Source organism: Phycodurus eques, chromosome 1 (genome assembly GCF_024500275.1).
Source record: "Phycodurus eques isolate BA_2022a chromosome 1, UOR_Pequ_1.1, whole genome shotgun sequence".
NCBI classification, from domain to species: domain Eukaryota; kingdom Metazoa; phylum Chordata; class Actinopteri; order Syngnathiformes; family Syngnathidae; genus Phycodurus; species Phycodurus eques.
In genome coordinates this window covers 13,401,387-13,426,327 of record NC_084525.1, presented here as the reverse complement: position 1 = coordinate 13,426,327, position 24,941 = coordinate 13,401,387, and the positions used below count along the sequence as shown (strand labels likewise).

At 41.3% G+C, this 24,941-nt stretch overlaps 1 protein-coding gene across 2 annotated transcripts in view; it reads right to left on the bottom strand.

Annotated features, from left to right (window-relative positions):
• Window positions 1–24,941, bottom strand: part of LOC133405123 (receptor tyrosine-protein kinase erbB-4-like) — a 199,175-nt gene that overhangs the window by 33,104 nt on the left and 141,130 nt on the right. For both annotated transcript variants that reach the window (XM_061681842.1, XM_061681933.1), the window contains exons 8-17: window positions 24,249–24,362; window positions 19,854–19,980; window positions 19,276–19,349; window positions 18,601–18,691; window positions 17,529–17,734; window positions 16,482–16,614; window positions 11,710–11,803; window positions 10,005–10,159; window positions 9,310–9,354; window positions 7,787–7,919 (exon numbers count right to left, since the gene is read on the bottom strand). In XM_061681842.1, coding sequence (XP_061537826.1) covers window positions 7,787–7,919; window positions 9,310–9,354; window positions 10,005–10,159; window positions 11,710–11,803; window positions 16,482–16,614; window positions 17,529–17,734; window positions 18,601–18,691; window positions 19,276–19,349; window positions 19,854–19,980; window positions 24,249–24,362 — 1,172 coding nt within the window. The remainder of the gene's footprint in view (window positions 1–7,786; window positions 7,920–9,309; window positions 9,355–10,004; window positions 10,160–11,709; window positions 11,804–16,481; window positions 16,615–17,528; window positions 17,735–18,600; window positions 18,692–19,275; window positions 19,350–19,853; window positions 19,981–24,248; window positions 24,363–24,941) is intronic.

The following is a 24,941-nucleotide window of genomic DNA, read 5'->3' as shown; positions in this document are numbered from 1 at the left end:
TCAGGCCCTGAAGCAGAGACCCACTGTGATGTCACTGCAGGAAGTTGGTTAACGGGCCGAGCTGGGAAAAAAACAATAACTTAATCAATGAATTCATCAATTTGGGGTTGCAGTAGACCCCTTGGCTCACACTGAATTCTAATTCTTCATCTCACTCGTAAATGTGAACTTCGTAGGAACAGTTTTGAGACAGCCTGATACTTTTTTCAGCATGACTGTGTCCCACTGGGCATGCTTGGATGAGGGCCCTGACCTCAACCCATCAAACACTGATGAGATGTGAAGCAACTCACCTCCCAAGCAGTAAACGCCCGTTCCACTTTGAGGAACATCTTTCACTTCTTATTAAAGGATGAGCACATATTTTATTTTTCAGACATTTTATTGCTTGCAGTGGTTACTTTATTTTGTTATACTTTGTTATACTCACAGTAAGAATGTTAAAAAGCTTGCTGCGGTATTTATGTAATGAGACTTGTCTTCAGTCATCCTCTTTATTCAATTACCTATACACTTATGCATCTACCACTTAAAGAAATTAAGTATTTACATTTTGTTTTAAATTGTTTATTATAAATCAGCCAGCTCCACTTAAGAATGCTAAAAAGTGTACTGTACAGTTGAAAAATGTTATGATGGTTCAATTTCCAAACTTTTTATGGGAAAACTTGTTCTAAGGATTATTTTCAAGTTTTGGGGTTTTCAGTGTACACGGTTTTCTAAGAAGAGTATTTTCTAGTATTTAATAGCCTCGTAATATGGAATATAAATGGACAGAGTTTTGTCTGGGCTGGTTTTCATCCATCATATTAGCATGGTATTTGGGCTAAGAGCATGAATAGCATCCACGTGTTTGATCACACGGAGCACGTGTAAAAAGAAAGCAAGAGGGATGCTAGAGGGAGGCAGCACAGAGTCGACACCGTGATGAAGCTGTAATCAGAATAAATGGTGACAGGCCGTAGCTGTTATTGTTTCATTAGGACGCGGCTGGACGGAAGCCACAAAAAGAGCCAACAAGAGAGCTACAGAATTGAGCTGGTAAATAGAATGCACACCAATGGCCGAAGATGAGATTCTCTCCAGCTCTTCTTAGCTTGCAATGTTGCTGTGCCACTTTATTTACTGGCTAATAAAACCGTGCCTTGGCTAAATGAGCTTCACTGAAAGTGGAGTGGGGAGGTGATGCGAGCTTTGCTGGACAAATAAGGTACGTGCTCAACCGTTAAACAAGAAAACGCTTGAAAAATTAATAACCTTCATGCATTAATGAACACACAGGTGTACATTTTTAGTGCTCACTGGATGATTTGTTGGGAAAAGAAAATAGTTGAACACTTTCTCCAGGAAAACACTCTCATCCAAAATTATTCTAAAATCATCATAAAGCTATTATTATCATATTACTGGGTGCTTTGTATTTTTAACACCAACTGCCTTTAGGACATTGTAATAATGCAAAACTTGAATTAAAAATGTGGATGTGTACAAACAAAATTAACTTACAGTGAAGATTAATTACCAGTTGCTCCTCTTTGGATTGATAAAAAAAAAAAATCAATCCAGCTGGGATCACATTTCCTTCCGAAACTCATTTGCTACATAATTGAAAATGGTATTGAGGTCCAGTGATACAAATCTGCCTCAAATCACACACTCTTTTCATATTGACGCCATCAGGCGTCCAAATGTGTTCAATTTCCTATTTTTTCAAAAATCGATACAATTGGTCTGTCCGTACGTCATCTGTCATTTTTATGCATTATTATCAAATTTAAAGTGTTGAAAATAGCTTCAAAAAGATCTATTAACGCTCCAGAAAGATGAACTGTCTGAGAGGTTTTGTAAAACTCTGCCTCTTTCCTTACTCTTTGGGAGCCATGCGGCATTATGTCGCCTCAAGATTGAAAGTCTGGATGTTTTTTTAATTTATTTTTTTATATACAATAACTAGTGAAGATAGGTTAGATACTAGGCTTGTAATGATTCCTTCATTATATCAAAGTATCTCTTTTTTCTCCTACGATCCAATTGTATTGATCTGTGCACAGCTGGTTAGCCTTCCAGATGAAATTATATTGATTTAAATCATTTTAAAAGTTAATCAATCGATTGTATCGAGACTAGGAAATAACATATTGGATTTACGCACGACAGACTTTATATGGAGGTGTGCATGTGTTTTCTTTCTATGAAATACGTAAATACTATTACTTAGCTTTATCTTTTCAGTTAGCACACAGCCGTTAGTCTCCCCGCAATGCTACGTTTTTCTTTTACTCCACTAAATTCTTCTTTGTCTCCTTGCTTCCTCGTATTCCAAAATCTAGACATTTCCCTCCGTAGTGCCTCCAGTGAGCGGACTGAGACAGCACAGTATGTGTGTGACTGGCCTCGCCCTGCATGTTGAAGCCTTTCAAGCTCGCTAGCTTAGCTCTGTAGCCGCTAACATAGACACGTTTGTGATCAATACATTACTCAGCGTGAGTGTGCTGTGAATGTGATTATATTGTGAAAATATGTACAGTAGAAATGCTGAGAGTGTTGCTGAATGCACAAACTATTGTGGCTGCCGTATAAATATTTGTAGCTTTTGAAAGAATGAAACTTTGTGGTACAAAAAGAGGAGGAGAAGCTAACTATGTGTTCCAAAGAGCAGGTATGTTCATTTATTGAGCCCTCTATGTATTATTTACACTATTCTGAAAAGATTTCCCTCATGAAAACATCTTGGTCATTTCTAGCCATTAGTTTTTGACTGTTTGAACAGGGATTCTCAAACTTTGGGTCCAGCTAGGGACTCCTTACAGTGGAGACATTTTGACAAGGACACTCTCATAATTCTGGCACCAATTAAACATCTTGTTTTGAGGGGAAAAAAATAGCAGAACCAGTAAAATCATACCTGAAATACTATAAATAACAATAAGTTGCTGTCCCCCTTTGTTTTACTGCAAAGAAATACAAGTACATCAGGCAAATCTTCATATTTAATTATCCTTCGTAGGTTTGCTTGATCCCCTTACAAGGATAAACAGGAATCTAGGAAATTTCACCTGCACTGTCCAGTATGCAGGTACTGATTCCACAGTCACACCGGTTGAATTTTTTTTTTTTTTTTTGACTTCCAAAAGACAAAGCACTAATTGTAAACAGGATGAGAAAAGTAAGTCATTACATTATCTACAACAATGAAACATTAAATATGTGTGTTGCATGGGGCTGTAGTGCTACACCCTGTGAGGGAAGGACAGCCAACCTGCAGATAATTTCAGATCAGATCATTCTAAATGATCCAATATCATCTTTGAATCGAATCGGCAACCACAAATCGTTATAAGAATCGAATTGTTGCCAAAACGAATCATTACACCCCTATTAGATACATCTGAGTAAGCCTGTTTTGTTAAAAATTGATTGCTGTAATGCTTTGGTGCAGAAGAAACTGGTCAGCCACGAAAGTAAATTGATGAAGAGTCATTTAAAACTGCTCAGTCAGCTGATTGTTTTATTTATTGCATCACTCATGGGTGTAAGACCTTTGTGAAAGAGTTTGGGGAAGATGATGTAACTACAGTTGTTTGCTTTTGTGAAGTATTAAAATGTAATAAAGAGTGTTTTTTTCTTTTAGCTATTTAGCATATTAAATTATTTTAGGGGGGGTGCTGTGTTGATGTTAGTGCACAACGGAATATGACAGCAATATAAGGTATGATAACAACTTGAACAATGCTGAGTTAGGTAACTTAAGCAAGATGGTATGGGTTTTTTTATATCCTGAAAAGTAGTGATTTTAGAAATGTGAGAATTAGAAACGATATACTATATGCTCTGCACACAAGTACTGAGACATAGTGTGGCCATAATATGTACAGCAAAATAAAATGAAATATGTAGTTTTCTCTTCTGAGAAGAGTTTTTCCAAGATATTATTAGAGCATTTCCGTTCATGGGGATTTTTGTCAGAGGTCAGTGAAGTTGGACCTTGTGCACTGCCGCGGGCGTTTTGGAACTGAAAATGACCTTCCCCAAAGTTGGATGCATATACCTGTAATTGCCTAAAATGTCTTGATTGAAGGAGAACAAATGGCTGTAGAAATACTTCAGCACAAAGGCTTGACTCTTTTCCCTCAAACACTTTCCTTTGCTTACGCTAGCGTTTGGCTTCCTAACATACAAGGGGCGTCTGTACCCCTCACTTTCAGTTTGACACTTTTCCAAGGCTCTTTTTGTCTGATGAAACTGCCCATTCGGCTTCGATCCTCAATTCAAACAGATAACAGACCCTGATGACTGAGATCAAGAGTGTCTGGATGAAGGCTATGGGCTCAGTGTCTGCCCCCTTGTCTTTTTTTTTGTGTAGAGGGTGAAACTGAGAGCTCACCTCTTGTGTCAGTTGAGAAAAAGATGCCTCCAGTACACGCTGTCAAACTGGGATCTGAGGACGCAGCCACCATTTTAATATCAAACACCCGTGTGAAGACTGTTGACATGCAAAGCACACTTATTTCATTCCTTTGTTTTGCCGTTCGCTGTCTTTTCTTGCTGTATCTCACTTCTTTTTTTGCTCAGTTTTGATCTGTGAACCCATTTTTATATCTCCCCTGTGACTCATTCATCTTTTAACTCAGCCTTTCCCCTATCCTCACCTTGAAAGGAGCATCCTTAGATGATGTATATTTCAAACATTTATCTCGTGGTTTTTGAAGAAGACACTGAAACCAAATAGCTTTTTGCACAATGCTTTAACACAAGAATTTGAGGAAGGTCCTTTTCTCTTCCAAACCAAGGTCCACAATGCTTGAATGAGTATGGTGTTGAAGAACTTGAACCTGATGTCAACCCCATCAAACACCCCTGGGGTTAACTAGAACACAGATTACGACCCACAGACACACTCCAAAATCTCGAAGAAGGGTGTCCTATGTCACTATAGTGTATGAACTATGGTGTATGAACCAGTACTGCACTTCACCTGTCCTTCTTATGTTTATATTTTACATACAATTAAGAGGCAAGACTTCTGGTTGGTTAGCACATCCATTGGGGTTCAAATCCGGGCTCCAGCCTTGCTGTGTGTGTGGAGTTTGCATGTTCTCCCAGCGCTTGCATGTTTTTTTTTGGTTTTTTTCGGGCAATCCTGCTTCCTCCCACATTGCAAAACCATGTATGTTAGGGTCACTAAAGACTCCTAATTGTCCTTAGGTGTGAATGTGAGTGTGAATTGTTGTTTGTCAATATGCACCCTGGACTGGCTGACAAACAGTTCAAGGTGTACCCTGCCTGTCTCCCCAAGTCAACCCCAATGACGATACAGTAAAAGGTATAGAGAATGGATGGACGGACTTTCTCTGGTTTTGTTGCACTCATCTTCATCCACACGTTACTGTGTCTGTAAGTATTGATGTCCAGTGGCTGTCGTAAGCTGTTTAAGATGGATGTGTGGTGCTGAAAGGAGGCAGAAAATTCCTGCGACTGCCCTGCTCTGCCTCCTGCCTCCAGCCTGACAGCTGCCTACAAGCTGGTCCCTCCACCTGAAAATAATCCAAACGTGGAATGACAAGCGGACTCCTGTGGGCCAGTTGCAGGGCCTGCGGCGATGATACAACTGAACCTCACCCTGAGGTGTGAGCATGTGCGGCAACACAGAGGTGATCCATGGAATTGATGTGGGGGAGAATGCTCTGCATGGAAAACTGAGTGCAAAAATGCCTCCACGTCTAGTTAGGTGTAATTAACTGTAAAATTCTAAATTAACTCTAAAGGATTCTTTCGGATGTTTTACCCAATTTGCTCTCTGGGGTCTACAGCATTCATTTGTGATGTATGTGTAAATGAAATGGACTCTTTGGTAATCATGTCTATTTTATAAAGCTTTTGTAGCAAACCTCTTTAAAAGATGATGCCACAGAATTAGGCTAAGAGATATTTGAGAGTAATTTGCTCTCTCTGGGACTTTGGAGAAAGGAGCTTCAGGACACAAAGCAAGGAAAAATAAGTCCTGAATTTTAAGAACAATATGCGTGCAAGACCAAAGGTAAATGTTCATTTTCACCGACGTAATTGTATTTATGTTCCCCATTCCATTATTCACATTTTGACCTTTGAATGTTAGCTACACAAAAATAACCAAAGCAGATATCTTCAATTTTAGATTAGTGGAATAAGGTAATTTTCTTTGCCTTACAAAAAGACACTTGCATGCTTCACTGCATTTTGTCCTGATCTTGAAACTGATATTGTGTTCATTTCTGCTTAGTTTTCTTGCTGTTTAATGACTGCCTATGTGTCTGATGGTTAGAGTTGGGCATCGTTTGAATTTGAGCGATTCCGTTCCCGATTCCGGTTCCTCATTTCGATTCGGGTTCCAAACGATTCTCGATTCCGATTCTTTTAGGGGGCTGGGTGAAAAAAAATTTCATGGTTTAAATCAAGGGTGTCCAAATTATGAACATCCATTTTCTTACCAGCCCGCAACATAGACCACAATGAACATTTGACTCTGAGTTCTCTATAACCACTATCAATATCAAACCTATTAACTGAAAGGCAATGTGTGTGGAACTAACCCAATTGACTTCATATTCATTAATGAATGTTTCAGCTAAAAGTTAAATATAGCATTGTTAAAATAGTTATTTGGGATTGTTTTATCATGTCAAATGGTTTCAATGTGCAAATTTTAACTTGACTTCCTATTCTAAGCATGTAGCCTTTTATTTTGAAGGGTAGGCCCCGTAACTCAGCATTTTGGCACGAAAAGTAACTCCATACGACACCGGTAAAAATGAAAGTAAAACGAGACGCCATGAAAAAGAGAAGTAAATGGAACCAAATGCTTTGTAAAACACGTTGATTCCTTTACGTACCCACCGATGAGGCACAAGGTTAGTGTTTGTGATACTGTGAGACGTTTATCAAATTATGGTCTAAAAAAATTTTTTTTCTTAACTTATTGGAGTATATTATAAATATGTACCACTGAATTTCGGTAGTAGAGGTCAGGAGTTGTAAAATTAAATGTATTTGTCATTTCAATGGGCGGCACGACTGGTTAGCACATCTGCCTCACAATTCTGAGGACCGGGGTTCAAATCCCGGCCCCGCCTGTGTGGGTTTTCTCCAGGCATTCCGGTTTCCTCCCACATCCCAAAAACATGCGTGAAGACTCTAAATTGTCCGTAGGTGTGAATGTGAGTGCGAATGGTTGTTTGTTTATATGTGTCCTGCGATTGACTGGCGACCAGTTCATGGTGTACCCCGCCTCTCGCCTGAAGATAGCTGGGATAGGCTCCAGCACGCCCGCGACCCTAGTGAGGAGAAGCGGTACAGAAAATGGATGGATGTCATTTCAATCGGAGCTCACTTTAACAAATTTAAGATATACTATCATTCACCGTGGCCATTGGGCGCACTCTTCTTTGTTGGTTTTCACCGGTTCTTTGTTGGTTTTGGCCACTTTCTTCTTCGGGGTCGGCATTAGGCAACGAAACTGGGTACCAAATATTTTTTTATTTGAACATTTCCAGGAGAACCGGAATGTTAGTCCTGGTTCCAATCAGTTCTCAATTCTCGATGCTCAACCCTACTGATGGTAGTAATCTACAAATAGAGTGAAGTACCCTTCTGAAAACGTCTCACTTGTTCATTGATCTGAAGGGACAGCTACACTACATGTGTGTGTTGGTGATATTTATTGGCTGACGAATGCAACAACGCATGCCAAAAATGAGCACTGAGTACAAAAATACATTCCTAACACCCAAAAACTTACACACAAGCTCACCTCGGTCTCTAGGAAGCGACGCAAGGCCCTCTTCTTTTTGATGCTTTTTCGCCGAACGTAGACGGCAACACTGAGCGCCACAATGACGATGATGAACAGGCTGCCGATGATTCCGGCGGCGATGAGGGGCGTCCTGCAGAGACAGGAGAAATAGGTGGGGGTGCAGTGACTCAAACTACAAATAAAATGACAACTTGATGGACACACACAAAAAAACTGCAAACATTGAAAATGCAGCATTTTCCATGTAAGAGATGCTTCCTTTTCAAGGTTGGGAGAACTGGCTATGGAGGAGATAAAGCATCTTTTATCTGCATTTCATCCATATCTCATGTGTGCTCAAGAAGCTTTTCTTTAACACTTGAATGTGAGGGATGCAATCTGTCAAAAATGGGAGTCTTTTCGGAGAACTGTGCTTACTGGTTAAAAACTCAACCAATGCGTTTGATATTTACATACCACTTGCTCTTGTCTTAGGCAAAGGCGCCAACTTGGTATTAAACAAAACAAAAACCTGATGCTACCGCATACTCAACATTTAAAACTATTCATTGCAGAGGCCATTAGCGACTAATGGAACATTCGTGTAGCACAGCACTACGGCGGCAGCACGAGATGCTGTATCGATTGTGGCGGACCAAAATAGGGGAGCGATGGGGGTGGCGCTTGAAATACACAAAGAGGCTTTGAGTTTCAATATAACGAGATATACAGCCACATTGTGAATAGTAATGCAGGAGTTTGGAGTGATTAGGTCGACGAGGATGAGAAGCAAGGAGACCAAAAGAATTGAGAGGGGGTGAAAAGGACATGGAAGAAAAAAAATATGTGAAGGGAAGGGGAGCAGGAAAACAGAAAAAAAGGATTTGGGATGAGAAGAAAATAGCAAAAAAGGCAGGGTCATGGAAGTAGTAAGAAGACAACAGAAGAGTGAGAAGCAGACAGTCAGACGGCACAAGGTGAGACAACGGGAAGGACTTCTCTAATTAGGAGGAGAGGATTTACAGGAGAATAGGCGACTTGGGGTTGCCGTCAGATAAAACGCGCGAATGGCACCATTGTGTGAGCAGAGAAGCCCCCAGAGGCAAGTACAAGTACTCGTTTGTACTTTAATGGATACCCTCTTACTACTGCGCTGTTTTGGCTCAGTTCTAATGAGTCACATTTGCTCTAATTGTTAAAATAACTTCTTTTTATGTGCATGCTAATAGGGTTGTTGTGCCATATTGTCCACTGTACTACTGATTGTTTTTACGCCCTCCAATTTTGGAGACTTTGTGAGATCAGCAAAAGGCTGATATTTACTATACTAAAACAGTATTGGAATCAAGGGATTTTCTTTTGTCCATTGATCCTGAAGAGCATTTGCGATGTCCTGTCTACCCTTGATTTATCATTGAGATAGAGCACAGTAGGTCGCAATACTTTTGTCTACTGTATATCATGTACGTTTGGGCATTTGGGCAGTGGCAGCATATCCGGTTTCCCAGTCAACATTATAAATGTTTTCCGAGATCCTTTACCTGTCCATCATCCCAACACAATCTTGGAGTCTGGGCCCGGCGCACCTGCAGGGCAGAGAAAGCAGAGATGTCATCCATTATTAAAACATGGACAGGTTATGAGTAAACCTCTGTTTGTCTTTCTCCTGCATCACTCAGCTGTCACCAAGGACGAAATTAAATCCCGAGCATGGCTGACCACTCATCACTATTTGACAGGAGGAGAAACCATGTTGTTGCTTGCTTCACATCAAAGAAACACTGTTGGGGAGTGTAAAACCACTTTGATCTATAAGCCAGTGAATAAAGCTGCTCTCTGGACAACAAAGAGTGACCAGATATAATTCACCCTCATCTGATTGTGGTCTGTTGCCCTTCAATCGCTGATCCCCCTAATTGCAGGCCCTGTGAGAGTGTCCTGAAGGCCAATTAGTTCTGCCATGCTGACCTCTGACCTCTGCTCCTACTTTCTTAGTGTTTTGATGTAAATGCAGAAGACCTCGAAGGCAGGGGTAGAAGAAAGAGAGCACAATGCAGCTGTTGTCATGCCAACAAGAGTGTTGTGCCAGAGTCTAGAGTGTTTTTTTCCCCCCATTTTCTTGTGTTCTTGTATTAACAGATATGATTTATAAGATACAACCGCATAGTCGTGGTGCTGACGCTGGGACTGAGCTGTGGTAAATCTGGCACCAGAGCTAGATGAAGACTTCTCTTACCCCTGAGTGCAGTTGGCATGGCAGGGATGACACTCGTTGTTGGCCTTGGCGTACTTAAATATGAAACTGTTTGCTCCTTGTACGCCGTCGGGGCACTTCTCCACACAGTTGGGCCCGTCTTTGAAGTGGAGGCAGCTCACACACTGGTCCGGACCCTGGATCAGCAGCACGGTGGTAGCCCAGAGGTGAAATGAGAGGGGAATAAAAATATTAAAGACAGCTAAAACAAAACGATGGCCACAGAGAAACAGGAACGAAACAGGATATTAAAGTATCAATGCAGAAAATAACGAATAAAAGTAGCATATGACAAAATCAACTTGAAACCTGGCAAATCCTGTTAACATGCTCACTTCCTGCCGTGGCTAACGTGGCTGGCGGGCCATGTGATTTATAACATGTCGAGCGCAAATTGCCTGGAGTGTATTCCAGCACACCTCTATGTTGAAGGCGGCAATCAACAGAATCAGGTCGTGTCAAGGTAGCGCACAGGGATGGCAATGGTGGAGATGACAGGTGGCAAGAGCGCACAAGCTCAGCTGCAGCAGGCTTATGAATTAATAAGACCTGTGTGTCTGAACAGACAAAATAACAGCAGTACTGTGCATTCATGGTGTTGTAGCATCCTGATGGACAGGGTCATCTTTGTTTGCCACATTCATCTACACACATTAATTGAAAATGTGCAAATTTGTTGTGTGTGTGTGTGTGTGCTGGTGTGCGTGTGTGTGTGCGTGTAACAGTTCGTGAACAGAGATGTCTGAATGCATTCGAGTGTGTCTACAGATGCCCAGCAAATGTACTGTATTTGTGTGGGACATTGCCTGCGGATGATTGGTTTATTACTCAACTGAAACCCGCATTGCACATTCAGCCTGTTGCGCTTGTCTTACTACACAAACATTCACTTAGACTAAATTCGTCATGCGGCACAATATTTTCTGTCAAGGTACAGATGTTTACAAATGACAGGCGAATGAAAAGTAAAATTGTCCACTGTACTACTGTAAAGTAAAATTTCTTATTGTGTTTCTTCTGTGCCAAAATGTTAAATTTAACTCCAATTTTGAAAGGGAAATTTAATATTTAGGAGGAACAAGTGCAGTGTTGTACCTACACAAGTTCAATGAACGAAGGTTCAAGAACTAGTTCATATTTTGGCAGAACGTGAAATGGGCTTAGTTCATTTCTGCCTGATGAACGTTACTGAGAATGTGCTCATTCTGGCGGTTTATGAACGAAGGTTTATTTTCATTCAAGAGTGTCAGGTTTTGCTAAGGACTTCCAGGACAAAACCCGTCTGGACACACTATATATGAGCCTTCATATGACTGGGATGAACGTCGTATTTGGCAACCGCCATTCTTGTTTACATTTGGCAGGGATGTCGTAGCAGCCTGCGTGTGCCAGGTGCGTTCAGGGACACTGCGTAAATGGGAGTGAATATATTCTTTGGTTGTTTTATAATGCAGTACATCATTGTAAAAAATTATTACTAGGAGTCATACTGTGTTGCGTGTTTTTTTTTTTGCACATTAATGACAAAAGTTCTGGTTTTTTTTCATTCCGTTTTTGAGATTTGTTGATTTATGGAAGACCATAAACAAATCTTACTAAGCTATTCTGAGTCTGCACTCAGTAATCATTCATTATCACATTATCCTGACTAAAGTCCAACAACAGACTCGCATATAAAAATTCTTACCTGGCCGAGACACGTCATGGCGTTACCGTCCATCCTCTCGCACTGGCTATCACACTCCAAACACACAGATCCATTGGCAAATTCACGCACTTCCCTGATCGAGAGAAGGGAAAAAGATTGAGATGCATGTATAATAGATTTGAAAGCGTGCTGAAATATTGATTGAGACTCATACTGGATTTTCAAGTACACTGTGTGCACATGAGCACAAGTCGTACATAGGAGCCTTTTGATTTAAACCAATATGCCATGACGCATTCAGATAGCACAGATCAACCTTCTGTTACTCACGCTCGTCTCCCAGACTTTTAATTGCGATGGCTGCCAGAGTGCCCTCTGGTTGAGGGCATGGAGGGCAGCAATCCACCACTTACTATTTGATCACGTTAAAGGCTCAAGATGGTCAATACGCAGACAGAGAAAGTCCTATGAATAATGAACAGCTTTTTAAATCGTGCCAAACACAAAGAGATGCACTGAGGCAGCCGGTAGAGCTGGTGGGAGGATATGAGCGTACAGGGAGGACACCGGGGAGCGGGCAGTGTTTAATTAGGATAGGGTGAAAGGGAAGGAAATGGTGCGCAAAAGTACAGATGATTTTCTTATATTTGCAGCTTCTGAAGCGGTAGGAGTTGAGGCAGTTTACAGAGAGATGCAGTTCATAATGCTTTTGTTGTTCCATTTCTCAAGGCAAATATTGTGTTTCTACGCTATAATTACAACAGCAGGGGCTGCACCACATTTCGGGCCATGTTGCTGAATCCTGCCATCCGCGCATATCTACTCGATCTGTGATTGTCTCCTTTGTTTGTGTCCAAACCAGTGAATTATCCTCCTCTTTTGAAGCGCGGCTTCTCTGGCGAGGTGAGGCCAGCAGCTGTCAATAACAACCGCCACTGATCAAAACCACTTTTCCCATCAGAGCAATCGATAAGGTGATGACGCCCTGTGAGGAGGGCTCACGCAGCTGCAAACAAGCCATCTCTCTCACAGGAGAGGGCTGATTAAAGCACCGTTTTCGGATAGAAGAGGCACTCGACAAAATACTTCTATTTGATCTGGACAAATTTGGTGTTTTGATGTATTTCAAAGTAAAGAACTAGACGCACATGAGTTCAACTCTATCCCATAAAGAGTAATAATAGTGAAAATGAAATCCCTGCTTTCCCTTTGGCTATGTCAGATTATCTTTTATGAGATAATTCTAATGGATTGTTACAATTGCAGCAGTTTTTCTCAGCCTTTTTTATTTAGACAAACGTCTTCCATGAAGCCAAAAGAACCTCCCTTTGCTCGCTTTACATATTTTTCCCTGGTCTTTCTTTTCCTTGTTCCGGAGTAATCATATTTCTCTTTTGGAAGCCGCATCCTGGGAAATTCTTTAGAATAGGCCCCGGCAGAGGAGAGATAGCGCTTTTGTTAAATGAAGGGGGAAATGACACAGAGGAGAACGACAAAGACCTCTGCAGCAGTGTTCTCTCCTGTTATTTCCATTCAGTCCAACTCGTCCTCCTGATTGGCCCCTCCATAGCTGCACTGAGGCCCCACTGGGGGGTTGGCCTGACGAGGGATTAGCCTTGCATTAGACTGTGGCCAACATCCCATCCCCACCCCAAAAAAAAAAAAAAAAGCACCGGCAACCCACCAGAGCAACTTTTTTTTAATTAAACACATTCAACGGCTCCCTAATCCACCCTCCAACCCTCAATGGACACCATCAGACATTTCCCTCCTTCCACTCATTCTCTCCCTTTTGTTCTTTCTTTGTTTTATTCAACAGAGGGAGAAACTAATGGGAATTATTGCGTTTCCTCATTAACAATGGAAACGCGGGAGCCGAAAATCTAAAAGCTCAAATTATTTGATAGAGGTATGCAAGTTTATGAATTGCTCTACCATGCACTTGGGAACATTGGGGGACAACAACAGTAAACAAGCAACAGCTGCAAAAGAAAATGATGGCAGCTGATCTCTATGTATATGATGGTTAAGTATTTTATTACTACAGTTTTGTATACATCCTTAATCTTAGTCTTAAATGCCTATCAATACATACTAAAATATAATTAAAAAAACATTGTGACTGTTATGCCTGTGCTATGTGCAGTATAGGAACAGAAACAGAAGGAAAAAGCCAAATGTTTCCCAATTTAAAAAAAAAAAAAAAAAAAGGAAATAAGAGTTGGTTGTCGCTCTTGCTGTCAAAGACTATAACAAAATTCCGTTCCGTTTTTTTTTGGTCGACACATCTAGCTGGGAACGTGAATAAAAACAGCTGGATAACAACAAGTATCAACTACCGCTAGTGATAAATTATTCAGTCCTTCCGTTACGTCATTAGAATAAAAATATAGTTAGTGTAAGCTAATGCAAACATGGTTTTTGATCATTTCATATATTGTAATATTTTAGGCTGAAAATAGCTGGAATAGGATCCAGCTCACACGTGACCCTAGTGAGAATTGGTGGTACAGAGAATTGATGGATGATTAAAAAAGAAGACAAATAGAGAGTAATCAACCTCATGTGAATATCTGATAAAAAGAAACAAGGTACTTTAAACGTCTGCTGAATAAATAAACTAGAATCCAACCATCCATTAATTTCGCTTGTTCTCATTAGGGTTGCGTGTAAGCTGGAGCAAAACCCAGCACAATTTGGGGTGAGGCAGGGTAAACCCTGGACTGGGTACCAGTCAATTGCAGGGCACCCAGAATAAACAAACAATCATTCACATTCCCACCTAGGGGCTATTTAGAGCCTTCATTTAAGTTAACATGTTTCGGATGTGGGAGGAAGCCAGACTACCTGGAGAAAACCCACGCAGGCAGGAGGAGAACATGCAAAGCCCACAGAGAAAGGGGGCAGAGATTCAAACCAAGGCAACTTTGAGGTAGCTGCACTAACCACTTGTCCACTAAGTAAAATACAACAACAAACATGAAAAGATTTTGATCGGGTGAAAGTGTAAATGTGAGTGTGCATGGTTCTTTGTCTCTTTATGTGCCATGTGCCCTGGAATTGACTGGCCAAGAGTCCAGGGTGTAGTTTATTGTCCAAAGAATAGAACATGCATGGATGGATATTACCATGTCAGCCTAATATCTTTTGATGAAACTGATAAAATCTGATATCAATTTGGATTTCATTACATAGTGTTGAGGCGGCACGGTGGCCGACTGGTTAGAGCGTCAGCCTCACAGTTCTGAGGAGCAGGGTTCAATCCCCAGCCCCGCCTGTGTGGAGTTCTCCCTGTGGGTTTTCTCCGGGCACTCCAGTTTCCTCCCACATCCCAAAAACATGCACATTAATTGCACACTCTAAATTGCCCGTGAGTGCGAATGGTTGTTTGTTTGTATGTGCCCTGCAATTGGCTGGCAACCAGTTCAGGGTGTACCCCGCCTCCTGCCCGATGATAGCTGGGATGGGCTCCAGCATGCCCACGACCCTAGTGAGGAGAAGCTGCTCAGTAAATGGATGGATACATACTGTTGAGAAATATAACCATCACTTTTCTTTTTTACTTTTTAAAAATGTATTTTAAGGTGTTACATTTTTTAACTAGAAATCTTTTGATATTGCATGCATTACTCCACAATACTTATTCACACATAAAGGAGAGATGTTTGTGTGACCCAGAAAAAAAAGTTCCAGTCCTTGGTCATGGGCTCCACAGCATTTTAAAGCTTTTATTATAATCATAAAAACAGATCTCGGCAATGGAAACATGTACCTGTTAGCTTAAGAAATTTGTGCTGATAAATCATTTGTGCCGCTTCCTGTCAGAGAGTGGTAAACCTTTCTTTAGGATACACTGTATGCTGGTTTCACACTTGAGAGTGAAGAAATGGAACAGTACGTTGTAATGCATGGCAGTGGCCGCATTTACAGTACAAGGCGTTCCTGCTGCTCCCTGCCACACATTTCTCCCTCACCAGTCTCCTTCAAAGCCTTGGCACTGAGCTGTTTTTCCTGACAACTTCAAAGCTTCCCTCCCACAAACAGGGCTGGAGAAGGACCAGCAACAAGTCAACATGACCGAAGGTTTGCTCGCTCACAAGCACCCAACCTCTGAAGCACCCCAAATGTGTCTCTTCCTGCTCCCATGAGTGAGACACTTGACATGACCACTTTAAAAAAAGTTATCTTGTTGCAGACGTGCCGCGATTGTCTTATTTTAGACAGACCCTTTCAAGTGTTGTGATTCACAACATCTCCTGGTTCATTCACAAGGAAGAATCCGGAAACGACATCTACAAAGATCTACTTATTCTCAGGTGAGTTGCCCCTCATTCGTTTGATGTGCCTTCTGGCGGCATCGAGCAATGACCTGAGTGGAATTATTCATGCTGTAATAAAACATCAAACGTGGTCTTTGTCAGTCATTTTCAAGCTAATTTGGGAATTTGTGGATGAAATGTCATAATTCAGCAAAGCATTCAAGTTAATTTGCCACAATGGTCAGTCCTCTGTGCACATGACCTACTCAGAGCGTGAAAGTTCTTATTGGTTCATCTCATTACATTCACAGCAAATGGCAATTAGACTCTCCTTCTGAGCCCTTGAGGACAGTTTGAGTTCATTCTCATACATCAAAGCTGCTTAAATTGATTTTATTTCCTCTGCTTGTCATGTGTGCCTGTTTGCAAGGGAATTAATGTCTTCAGGAACCGTAAAGATCTTGTATTGCAGAAAATGCTTTAGCCAGCTCATATACAGCACTTGTGAACAGTTAACCTGGAACATAAAGTATCTTCGTAGCTATTACGCACCCATGAAAAAGATTGCAGGACTCAACGCAGCTGCGGCCCCGCCTGACGTAGCGGCAGGAGAGACACTGGTCTGGCCCCGGGCCCCAGCAGCCTTCGTCAGAGCACATCTTATCGCACACCATGCGCTGCTGAGCTGTGAAGACAAACAAAGAGATTCAAAATACAGTACAATCTACTGTAGACTTTGCGTGCCTTGGAGATACTGTACATGACCGTGTACGTGATACTACAAGTGTGAGCTCATTCATGTACTTTACCCAGGGAGGCTTTAACTTTGAATGAAACTGAAAAATCAATACTGTTGATCACATCCTCCACGCCAGCATCATCAGGTGGTGGACAAAACTCTTTGGAAGACCCCATGGATAAATCTCCAACAAACACACACCATTTATTAACGTGCATCTTAGCAAAGAGTGGCCCATGTATGGATTTCAGGAGGTGCAAGTAAGTCAATAGCATTTCATCCCATAGTTCTTACTGAAGTATCTTTTTCCTTGCTTCTCCCAAGCAGCATGGTTCCATTTGGAATGTTCAGGCACACATTTTACAGCGTTTCCATTGTAAAAGGTCCCAGAATATCCAACGCCACCCAACACATTATTGTCACTGTAATATAGCACAGTTGACTAAAAATGCTGATGTTTAGTTGTCAACACAGAATAGACAATTCTGTTATAAACAAATTTATAATGGAAAGGTGCCATTTCAAAATTCTGTACCGAAGAGAGACAAATATATGCTATTTGGCTAACTTATTTATGCATAATGTCAGGACGTAGCGCTGCTTCTTCATCATCATTCTTTTTAACATTGCTAATTAATCTTCATTCATTGATTGATTCAATGAGATACATGCTTTCAAGCTGCGATAATGTCATGCTATTTACCAGGCTGTCACCAAATCAATGTTTACCGATCGAAACCCTACCTTGCAAAACTGAACTGAACTGTATCACTGGGTGGAAGACATTCTAGTGAACTTTGGGATGGTCAGGCTACATGCATTTTTGTGGAAATAGGAATAATAAACCTGTCGCCACTCACTGCATTCCTTCGGGTCTCGGTTGTTGCGGATAAGCACTTTCTGGGTAGGTGTCCGGAACAACGATGTCCAGTTGACGGTATTGTAGAAGCAGAGGCGGCTGTTGTTGAATATGTAGACGTTGCCGGCGCTGATCTCATCCAGCGACTGGAACTGCAGCGAGGAGATCCAGCGTTGTTTCAAGATCAGCAGGGAGATACCGCTTCCACTGCAGGAGGTGGCATATGGAGCAACGTGATATCAGGGACGTGGAAATGAGGTACGGAAGAACATCGCGAACATCGCGAACATCCACCCATCCATCCATCCATCCATTTCCCTCCACTTATCCGAGGTCGGGTCAGGGGGCAGCAGCCTCAGCAGGGAAGCCCAGACTTCCCACTCCCCAGCCACTTCCTCCAGCTCTTCCGAGAAGATCCCGAGGCGTTCCCAGGCCAGCCGAGAGACATAGTCTCTCCAGCGTGTCCTGGGTCGTCCCTGGGGTCTCCTCCCGGTGGGACGTGCCCGGAACACCTCACCAGGGAGCCGTCCGGAGGCATCCTAATCAGATGCCCGAGCCACCTCATCTGGCTCAACTCAATGCGGAGGAACAGCGGCTCTTATCTGAGCTCCTCCCGGATGACCGAGCTTCTCATCCTATCTCTAAGGGAGAGCCCGGACACCCTGCGGAGGAAACTCATTTCGGCCACTTGTGTCCGGGATCCGGGTATCCGGCTAACAATTCACCATAAAGGAAAAACATTGCTCTAGCTCGAACTGGCATTTAGCAAACAAAGAGTTGAGCATCAAACTTGTTTTGAAAACTGTTTTAAATAAAGCTACTATGCTTTAAAGAAAATCTGTGCAGCGCAACGTGGAAATATATTTCTGAACAAAAGCATTCTCTAATTCTAAGAATGCCTTCTATACATTTGACATGAAAGACAATTGTGTTCCCTCCAGAAAGCTTGTGAAGCGATGTCACATTTACAAAACCACTTTCATTGATCTTATAAGCAATATAAATTGGTACTTCTTGTCAGTATGCTTAGTTTTTTCCACCTTGCAGCTGAGGTAATGACAATGTGGTCTTACCTGTAAAGAGATCTCCCGCCTATGGTTGCCAGGTTGGAAAAAACACTCAGATCAGTCATGTTCTCAGGCCACGATTGGATGTTGAGGTAACCTGAAGACGTCGTGAACAAAACCCCTCTTTAACCAGTACATGCTCCTCCAAAATTATGGTCTGACAAAGGGTGCACTTGATTAAAAACCAAGAATTTAATTAGTTTTTTATGCCAACATCTTTAAATAAAATTTATTTTGGTCGATATGTAAAGTTCAAGCAAGCGCTAATTCTTGGAAGGAAATGGACAATATACACTAATTAAAAAACTACATTTAATATTCTGCCAAATTTAGCAAATAGCATTGGGCTTTTAATGACAGATAATAGGGTATCAGCATGTGTGGAAATGACATTAAAGCGAGGAAGCTGAGGACGACTGAGGCAGAGAGGCCATTGCTCTTTCTTATTGCTTGGCTTTTCATTATGAAAATGCAGTTTCGCTCCATTAGCTGTTTGGCTCAACTGCAAGCCACACTTTAATATGACAAAGGGTTTGTATACGAGGCATCGCTCATCCCTTTAGGGCCTCTGCTTGCTAATGGACAAGCACATACCCACGCGCATGCGAACTCGGACACACACACACACACACTCTGTTGTATTATGATGCTCGGCCATTATTTCCAAAGTCACTAACTCACCTGTGATCTCTTTCACAGTGTGGAACACGTTGAGGCGCTCAGGATCCAGCGGTCCAATACCATGATACATGTCCCTAAAGTGGAGACATGAGGAATCCAACACTAATCTTCAACATATTCTGCAAGGTAATCTCATATGTGAGGTCAACACTTGCGGAAATTATGCTCTTCTACCAAAGTCGGCATTCTCCTCTGATGTAACATTTAGTGTGACTTCCATTACTACCTATCGGTCCACTTCAAGAGCGTCAGGTCACTTTGACGGCGCTGACAGATAGCACTGGGAATATTTCTCACTGACCTCCCCCACAAATGGATTTTCACAAAAGAAATATGCTTGTGTTGTGTGCTTCCCTTGCTATTGGGTTGTTTCAAGTACAAATGGTTCTTTTTACACGTTCACACAGGCCCACAAATTAATACATCCATATTAAAAGTACATCATATGTCTGCATGCAATTTTGAAGTTTTCTATTAAGTTAAAGCTAAATCCTACCTCTCCCTGACCTCAGGGCTCAGGCTGTGAGGGTCAGTTCAGCGCTCGCAGTAGGGTAAAATTTATGTGGTTTGAAGCTCACCCTTTAATGCCAGTGATGAGGAAGATGAGGTTGCCATTGATTTTAGTGCAGTTGACAAATTTATCAATATTGCTGGCATCCACTGTTTGAGCGGTCTGCAGGATCCCTGTCCCGATGCCATCACACACTGGCAAGACAAACACAATCAATGTATTACTTATGCTCCTGTGCATCTGAAAGGATGCAGTGTCACTTTATTTTAAATAACATGCCGCATAAAAAACATTGCCGCAACAGTAAGGCCACCCGTTGAAATTCTTCTGATGAAAGCCAATAACTCCACATAAATTCATTACATTTCCATTAATTACAATGGCTGTCGCATGTGTCTGACCGAGGCAAGGAATGGCGATGATGAAGAAGGATGGCATAAAGCGCTGTAACCCCCTTTAGATAGTGATTTATTCCAGCCAATTTCATATCTGAAATGTTAATTTGTTATCATTTCCCACAGTTCCTTACATATCCCTCATTAACCTCTCGCGGCTGCATGACGATGGAACCAGAAGATTAACCCTTTAGCGTTAGAGCAGCCCATGTTTGGAGCTGGGAAGAAAATGCCATTGAATGTTTCTCCTCTGGAACTGGTTAGGACTTTCTTTGTTCCATGTTTTGATCTACTGTGAAGTGATCCACAAGTAGGCTTATGCATATGTTCCTCACAAAGACATATTATGTCACATCACATACAGTGGGTACGGTAAGTATTCAGACCCTCATAAATCTTTCACTCTTTCTTATATTGCACCCCTTTTCTAAAATCATTTAAGTTCATTTTTCCCTCATTAATGTACACACAGCACCCCATATTGACAGAAAAAAACTGAATTGTTTAAATTTTTTAAGATTTCTTAAAAAAGAAAAACTGAAATATCACATAGCCGTAAGTATTCAGACCCTTTGCTGTGACACTCATATATTTAACTCGGGTGCCGTACATTTCTTCTGATCGTCCTTGAGATGGTTCTACACCTTCATTGGAGTCCAGATGTGTTTTATTATACTGATTGGAATTGATTAGGAACACAACTGTCTATATAAGACCTTACAGCTCACAGTGCATGTCAGAGCAAATGAGAATCATGAGGTCAAAGGAACTGCATGAAGAGCTCAGAGACATAATTGTGGCAAGTCAGAGATCTGGCCAAGGTTACAAAAAAAATATTTCTGCTGCACTTAAGGTTCCTAAGAGCACAGTGGCCTCCATAATCCTTAAATGGAAGACATTTGGGGCGGCACGGTGGACGACTGGTTAGAGCGTCAGCCTCACAGTTCTGAGGACCTGGGTTCAATCCCCGGCCCCGCCTGTGTGGAGTTTGCATGTTCTCCCCGTGCCTGCGTGGATTTTCTCCGGGCACTCCGGTTTCCTCCCACATCCCAAAAACATGCAAGAATTGGAGACTCTAAATTGCCCGTAGGTGCGAATTGTTGTTTGTTTGTATGTGCCCTGCGATTGGCTGGCAACCAGTTCAGGGTGTACCCCGCCTCCTGCCCGATGACAGCTGGGATAGGCCCCAGAACACCCGCAACCCTAGTGAGGATAAGCGGTACAGAAAATTGATGGATGGATGGAAGACATTTGGGATGACCAGAACCCTTCCAAGAGCTGGCCGTCCGGCCAAACTCAGCAATCGGGGGTGAAGAGCCTTGGTGAGAGAGGGAAAGAAGAACGCAAAGATCACTGTGGCTGAGCTCCAGAGATGCAGTCGGGAGATGGGAGAAAGTTCGAGAAATTCACCCATCACTGCAGCCCAAATCCAGGTGTGAAAAACTTGTTGCATCATTCCCAAAAAGAATCATGGCTTTATTAGCCCAAATGGGTTCTTCTACTAAATACTCAGCAAAGGGTCTGAATACTTATGGCTGTGTGATATTTCAGTTTCGTTTTTTTTTTAATAAATCTGCAAAAATTCTAACAATTTGGTTTTTCCCCTGTTAATATGGGGTGCTTTGTGTACATTAATGAGGTAAAAATATGAACTTCAATGATTTTAGCAAATGCCTTCAATATAACAAAGAAGGACGTCTGAATATGTTCCGTAACCACTGTACATTGTGTTATAGTATTAGTGAATGGACACGCACACACAGAACCAGTCCCAACACATTCCAATATGAATTTTTGTGTCATTGGTCAAGAAACGATATAGAATCTACATAATAATGCTTCTAATTTAAAGAATTTAGTCTGCAAGGGCACTGGCACCTCTGACCCTCTGGCCCACAAGCCAGGTTCTTACAGACTGATATTCTTACATTTATTTATGAACACATCACTTGAAAAAGGTGCTATATTAAGCATCAACTGCTGTAAGATTTCAAACAATTGAAGTGTATATATAACATAGCCACTTTAATAAGTCATATTTGGGGCCAGTGTTATACTGAGTCAGTGTTCTGTCAATGCAAAGAAGAAACCTATATCACTAAATCATATTTTATGTAAAGCTTTAAAGGTAATTCCCACAAGCTACTGCTGATCCAATATCATAAAGCCATTAGATTAAAACGGCACAGCTGCTTAAGCTGTTTACGAGCAAACAAATGCAGAAGAGTGAAGGAGGCCGCTGAAGAACGTGTATAAAACAGATTTGTCTCGAGACAGGATTGATGCAGACACCACTCAGGCCATCTCGTCTAGTTACATCAAACTGAAAGAGTTAGAGCCACCGGAAGTCTCAAACACTTAAATTTATTTACTATGTTCCCAGCAGACCTTAACATTTAGAGCGAGGAGAAGGGTTTTCTACATTAGCCTGGTTGTGACCTTTTTAGAAACCAGAATTGTCAGCTATTTAAATGCTTCCAATTTTTGCTGTCAGACATTTAGAGTAGGAGGACCAGAGATTCTATTTTCCCCAGATACAGTATGTTGATTTTTTCCAAACCTACGTAAGGTGTCAAACCATGATTTCAAAATCTCATCACCTTTGTCTGCATGTATTATTCTAATGCACATTTCTTTTTATTTCCTGCTTTCCTTCACAGTCTGGCTGTACAGTCGATGTTCACGCAATCAATGGGTGGTGTACTTTAGTTGTTGTACAAAACACCATTGATTCCTCATGAGGACACTAAGTGTGTCTATACGTCAGTCTTGACTGTAGTATTCGGATCTGCAGCGGATTTAGAGCGCTGGTTGAAAGTGAGCTAGCTGATCCACACGAAAAGAAAAATTACAGTTACTGTACTATATGTTATTTTAACTTGTGGCAATGAAAATGTATGTACAGTTGAATACCGATAAAATGAACCCCAATATAACGGATATTGGATAAAACGGATATTGGATAAAACGGACCGTCTGGACTGAACAACCCTGTCCAAAAATAGTTTCCATTTGTCACTTAAATTGCCATTGACAAAGTCTGTTAGTTCCAGAATAGGCCACTGTTGTTCACTGGTGCTGTGGTGCAATGCAGGCAGAGAATGGTACTTCCGGGTCACAGATATCCCAAAAAAATAGATCAATTTCCAAAAGACGTGCCTCCCATGCCTACGTGGAGCCCATGTTGAATGTGGGGCATTGACGTGGCGGCCATGTCGTGATGGATATATATTGTCTATTGTACATAGACTCACAGCGCAGAGAGAGATCGGCATGGAAGCAGTGTTAACTCTGAGGAGTGCAACACAAAAGTCTTTGGAGTCTGGAACATGCTATTTTTGGTACAGTAACAGGTTTTTTTTGTCAAGCCGTTTGCCTTTGGCAATGGATTTGGAACTAGGAAGCACACTAATTCCTCGTGGCTCATGAAAGTGACTTGCCTATGATAAGTACTGTACGTCAATAATGTCACCATGACCAAGGACACAGGTGTGGTAAGTTTGGATAAAAAAAATAAAAAACTCTCCAACATTTTCAAGCTTTTTTTTTTTCTTTTTTTACAATTATTTACATTAACGTTGTACTGTACTGGGCGTTTTAGGCCACGGAAAAAAAATCTAAAAAACAATAATGTTGTACTGTACAGTAATATGGGTGCATATGGCCTCAAAAAAATAATAATAATAAAATAAAAAGTGCTTCAATGTAACGGACAATCGGCTATATTGGCCGCTGTGCACTGTATTGTTTCAATTTCCTGGAAAAGTAAAACAGTTAAATTGAAAATAGGCCTATTAAAGTATGAAAAAATATAAATTTTAATGTCTCATTTCAGCAGTGCTCTTTGTTAAAGCCCATTACAATTGTACTCCCCCCCCCCCGAAAAAAACAACAACAACACATCAACACACCATTTACGAGTCTACTACAAATTTGCTTCCTTCCTGTCTACAACCATGACGAAACACATAAATATATACAGTATTTGCACTATAGCTTCTTTGTTTGTCTAACTAGGCAGGAAATCAATATGCAACGCAAGTAAGACATGATCATCCTTTGATTACCTTTAGGGCAGATGTCTGTGCAGGGAATGCACATCTTGATTCGGTTCTCCTCCACTTCCATCTTGTTGCTAGGACACGCTCGGACACAGGAGCTATGGTCCACCACAAAGTTATCTGACATAAGCACACAGAAGATGTTTGCATTCATTATCATACAGTAATAAGGATGGATGCCTTTATGGTGTGAAACTGATGATCATATTTGCAATAAATTCAAACAGTATATTGCTGTTGATAAGGTCAGCAAGGGTAGAGAAGTGATCGCTCATTTGGTAATCATTTGAACTCTGTTGATGACATTCATGCCTCCCCACTCTGCATATTCAGCGCAGAAGGATTTGTTTTGCTCAGTTGCATGTGATTGAGACATACCCGTTATGTTTGAGACATTTATATAGTCGTAAAAATCGTGTAAAAATCGTGATGTGGGTTTATGTGCAACATCCTGTCTTCAGATCACTTTATGATAGAGCAAACTGTTTTTAATTTTTCCAGGTGTTGTTAGAGTGCACCTTTTCTAGCTCAGGATAGGTGATTTGAACCATAAGCAGTTGATTTTCCAAATCTAAAGTAAAAACAGTCAGTCTGATATGCTTGACCTCCGAGTAAAGAGAGTACCAAGTTGAGGTTATTTTACAGTAATATATTATTTTAAACACATTTTATCAAATTTGTAGTCTATATTCAAGCAGG